The 4,744-nt window shown below is 45.6% G+C and overlaps 1 protein-coding gene across 1 annotated transcript; it reads right to left on the bottom strand.

Annotated features, from left to right (window-relative positions):
• Positions 1-1,678: 1,678 nt before the first annotated feature.
• On the bottom strand, positions 1,679-4,217 carry dlx6a (distal-less homeobox 6a). The gene is made up of 3 exons (XM_046416845.1): positions 3,607-4,217; positions 2,697-2,890; positions 1,679-2,458 (listed from the first exon to the last, which is right to left on the bottom strand). The coding sequence occupies exons 1-3, from the start codon at positions 3,911-3,913 to the stop codon at positions 2,219-2,221; spliced, it is 741 nt and encodes a 246-aa protein (XP_046272801.1). The 5' UTR covers positions 3,914-4,217; the 3' UTR covers positions 1,679-2,218.
• Between the last annotated feature and the right edge of the window lie 527 nt (positions 4,218-4,744).

The following is a 4,744-nucleotide window of genomic DNA, read 5'->3' as shown; positions in this document are numbered from 1 at the left end:
GATTGCAGAGGGCTTTTTTTCAAGCTCGCCATCACTAAACAGTGACAGTAATAACAGCTAATTTTGCAGGCAATATATAAGAGCTTACCGGGGTGTGCAAACACTTTCCCACCTGGATTTGCTTATTCAACTACCAGCAGTAAAAGCGTGCAGAGCGTTTTGGTTAGTCAGTATTTGAGAAGCGGAGAAAGGTAAGCACGAGTCTTATATTTTCTGTCCTGCAGGCGTTTCCTGGTCTTAGAGGAGGCTGTGACACTCTTGACTGAGGATAACTCTTAATGAAGCTCTGGGCTTAATTGTTTAGTCGTGACTATATGTCTGAGAAATGATAAAAAGATCTGGTTTCTTTTTTATTCGTTGGAGAGGATGTTGGGGTTGTGGGTGTCTTGTTCCTGCGCTGCTGAGGTATACATTGAAGGTGGTGATGTGTGAAATCTTGTCAGGTGCTGTAGGAGCTTTTATATGAGGAGGCTGCTGTATAGAGCATCAGCTAGTGCTCTGACAGAGCTCACAGAGCAAGAAGTGACACATCCCTCCCTGCATCCCCCACCCCCATATCTGCCACTCTGCTGCACTCCTATCTATCTATCTATCTATCTATCTATCTATCTATCTATCTATCTATCTATCTATCTATGGCTTCAAACTCAGTTGATTTAGCTCATCAAAGCCATTTTCTCATTTGCAAAACATGAAACGTGTCAGTTTTCGGAGCTGAATAACACAACTGTGTATTTATGAGCCTTGTTGATGTTTACTCGACTGCTGCTTTGGGCTCCCTGCAGCCTGCAGATCAGGGTGCACATGGCCCAGGAGCCGTTTAGGCCCCCAGTCTGTGGGGCCCAGGTAGGCTGAATGTGCGCCAGTGGGACATCCACGACTTGACAGCTGCATGAAGCTTTTCAGCGTTGTAATTTCAGATAATATCCCGAGCGCTCACTCTTCTCGGCAATTTGTATATGAATAACCGAATAATTTTCCCTTTTGTTCCATCTGTGCTACCTCAAATCCAAATAAAGATGCCTTTTAGTATTAAAAGTGGTAGAAAATTACAGGTAATTATCTTTGACGGTAAAAACGCTGTAATCAGCGGGCTACATCAAAAATTACCCTAATTATGCCTGCATTTATGAGAATGGAAAAAAAGCCTCACTTGGATAAAAACCCACAAATTGTCCCAAATATCTCCTTCATATTGAACGCCACTGCAGCTGGCTGCTTTGTTCAACATCGATCCCGTGGAGCTTGGCATTTAACGGCCTGCATTAGGACGGAGAGAAGGGAGAAAACATTTTGTCAATACTTCTAATAATTGAGGGTGAAATGACAAGATGAGCTGGACCTGGAGCAAATGTCTTTCGAGGTGAATGTAGACAGCAGCGGGGCAGGGTAAGTTAATTTCCTCCGGTCTTGAGTGCATTTGATAAATCTATATACTGTCTTCATCAGCCACTGAGCGCTTTTGAGGTTTATTTAAAATGTTTGCGCTGATGAAATGGGCTTTTCACTTAGCACTGTGTCATGAACTTGTGTTCAGAGTGTCTGTTATAAGCTTGTGCGCACCAGAGTGAAGGGAAATAGGCCCGCTGTGATGCGATGTTGGCCCAATATGAAGCATAAAAAGGGTCTAGTTTAAAACGATTCTTTAAAAAAAAAATCATGCAACAGCAGGCATCTGTTTTGAGTCACGGTTTACTCGATCTGACAAAACATAAAAAGTATATGTACAACTAAAATCGCAGATTATATTTACACACAGACAATTTGCTTGGTTTTGCATGTTGGAGAAAGAACCAAAATAAAAATAATAATAAAAAAAAGCAGTCAGGAGTCCACCATGGCTAAAGGTTCTGGGCGCCACAGCGTGCTGAGCGTGTAAGCAGTCTTTGTCCCAAAGTGGCGAAAATGTCACTGATAATATTTGGTATATTGACGTTCAGATGTTGACATGAATGAAAGCATAACAAATATGCGAGGCCACTGAACAGCCACGTACGCTTTAAAAAAAATGGTTAGTTCCCTTGTTTGTGTCATCACACCGAGGCTCTGCTGCCGTTTTTATCCTTCAGCAGAAGAGGAGCACAGGAGGGGTTTTTTTTGTCGTCTCCTCTCCAGCATCCAGTCTCTGCGCTGACACAAATTGTAGGCTACGTTGGAAACTGCACGGCGGAGATCCGGAGGCCTTCACACAGCTCGCTGACCTTCTTGCCTCGTCAGTCTATCTCTGCATTGAATCTTGATGTGGGGAGGAATACCAGTGAGAGTAGCCGGGCATGTAGCTGTTGGCCGGCATGTTTACTCCTTTGGAAGAGGCCGAGACGTCCCAGATTGGAGGGATGGTCGGGGAGCGGGGGGAGAGGGACATGGAGCCCGGTATGGGGTCGCTCTCGTGCGGGTTGCCTCCTTGTTTCAGCAGCTTCTTGAACTTTGACCTTTTGTTCTGGAACCAAATCTTTACCTGCAGGAGAGGACCGTAAGGGCGCACGCAATCAGTATAACGCAAAGGTGGATAAAGTGGTGGCAGTGTGAGAAGGCTGGTTAGCGTCTGCAAAATCTAAAGTTATTAAACCTTTAATGCTAGAAATACGTTTAGAAAACAAAAGCAAACAGGCCTGGTAATGATAATAATAATGGCCTCATCTTTATTAGAATTAATGGGTTCAAATAAAAGTCAGAATGTAAGCCACTCGTCATACCTGGGTTTGTGTCAGTCCTAGAGAGGCAGCCAGCTCGGCGCGCTCCGGTAAAGCGAGGTACTGTGTTTGCTGGAAGCGGTGGTTCAGCGCCTGAAGCTGCAAACTGGAGTAAATCGTCCGAGGTTTGCGAATCTTCTTGCCTTTCCCATTAAACCGAATTTCCCCATTTTCAATCACTGTCGTTTTCTGCTGCTCTGCAACAAAAACAATCAATGTTATTATTCAAAACCACAGCCTGCATATGTTTTATCTCTGTGCGGTGGGGATACAAACTGTGTCAAAGGATTGAAATAATCCGGAAAGGTGGAGATAAATTCGCAGGCGCGCAGAGTAAACTGTCCAAAAAAAAAAAAAAAAAAAGAAAAGAAAAAAAAAGGAAAATTCAAGCTGATAAACGCTGACATCTCGCATTGCCTTTAAGCGCCGTGGCAGCCACAATCCTCATACGCTGTCATATTTGGGATATTGCTGGTAATGACATGTCAATTAAATGCTAATTACAACATTCAAGGCGTGCGGGCTGCCTAATTTTCGCGAGTAGTTGGTGGGGATTGCACGGTCGTGATGATCACGCTCCGGGCATTAAAACAGGTTTTGTGGGAACGGAGGGCAGTGCTAAACGGGACAGCAAAACAGACTGAGAAGGCAATAGGCTGGATCTCGAATTATCCGGTGCCATTTACGCACGATTTTCTTCGATGTAATCGCCCACCTACGCTTGAAAGATCATTCGTCCGAATTTGGAGTGGCCGCGCGGTGGCTTGGACATGACACCAACACTGGGCACAGAGAAAGGTTTGGTCCCCACTGTGGGCCACCCAATATGAAAAGAAGCGCTAATGGCACCGTGAGGCGCCGGGGATGGACACGACAGGGTGCGTTTTCCACTTGGCCGGTGAAAAGGGCTTACCTGTGCCGTCTAACCTTGTCTGTCCTCCCGTGTTGTTGTGATAGGATGGCAGGTACGGGCTGTGGTGCGGATGGCTCACGTAGGGGTAGGGTAACGACCTGTTGTAGGTGTTGCTCCCGGTGTACGGGGAGTTGTCGTGCTGGTGGTGAGCGTGTGAGCCGGAGTGGAGACAGTGCAGCGGGTAGTGGCCGCTGGCCATCGACGGGGAGCTCTGCTGTGAGTGCGACTGCTGCCCAAACTCCATGAAAGCAGACTTGGACGAGTCCTGAGCCTCCAGACCGTCAGCCATCGTAGTCATGGTCATCATCGAATTTTCTGCCTTGAGAGCACTCACCCCCCTCTCTCTCAAGACCAAATCGGTTTTCTCTCTCTCGCTGTGCAGTTGTCTCTCTCCCCTCTCCACCGCGAACAGATATTGTCCTATTAACACCCGGATTTTCCCGAGGCGTCTTTATCCCCCCCTCCTTGTCCCGTGATATTCTCACTCAGAGTGCCGGAAGGTAGGCATAAGTTAAGGGAGAGATTTTTAGGTGGATTCTGTTAAAATTGAGCCCTTGCTTCCAGACTTGATGCAGACACTACAAGTAAAATGGTTTGTCTCCAAAGGGCAGCGCCTCCCGATTGGTCATCCAACCCAACGTCATCAGTGCTCCGCGCTTCACGGAGACTTGAGCTGGAGTTAACCCACCTTACCAGCTCCCACCACAACTATGGGGGAAATAATATATGGTGGGAAAGACGCATAATTCCTACAGACAAGCTTCACACACAAAACCAGCTCTTTTGGAACTGTCGAGTCGATTTTGATTTTTACCCAAACCCCCAAATTACGCACGATGCGCAACATATAGTGCGCACTTTGATTTAGCCTGATGAGCCGGCAAGTCTACATGTGCCTCTTTTTCCCCCGCTCAGCTTTTAAGTCATCCTCTCTACAGACATTAATTACTTGTACAATAGCATAACATAAGTATCATTTTAAAGAATATCAAAGTCGACATTGACTTTCAAGCCAAACTGCAATAAATCATTTACAAGATTGCCACACAAAGGGGAAATGTCTAATTTCATAAGTCATCTGTCAGGGTTTAGATGAATTAATTTTTTAAAAATACAATCTATAAACATTTATAAATGA

The sequence above is a fragment of the Scatophagus argus genome, chromosome 17 (assembly GCF_020382885.2).
Source record: "Scatophagus argus isolate fScaArg1 chromosome 17, fScaArg1.pri, whole genome shotgun sequence".
Classification (NCBI taxonomy): Eukaryota; Metazoa; Chordata; class Actinopteri; family Scatophagidae; genus Scatophagus; species Scatophagus argus.
The sequence above is the reverse complement of the archived record's forward strand: the minus strand, read 5'-3'. Positions and strand labels throughout refer to the sequence as shown.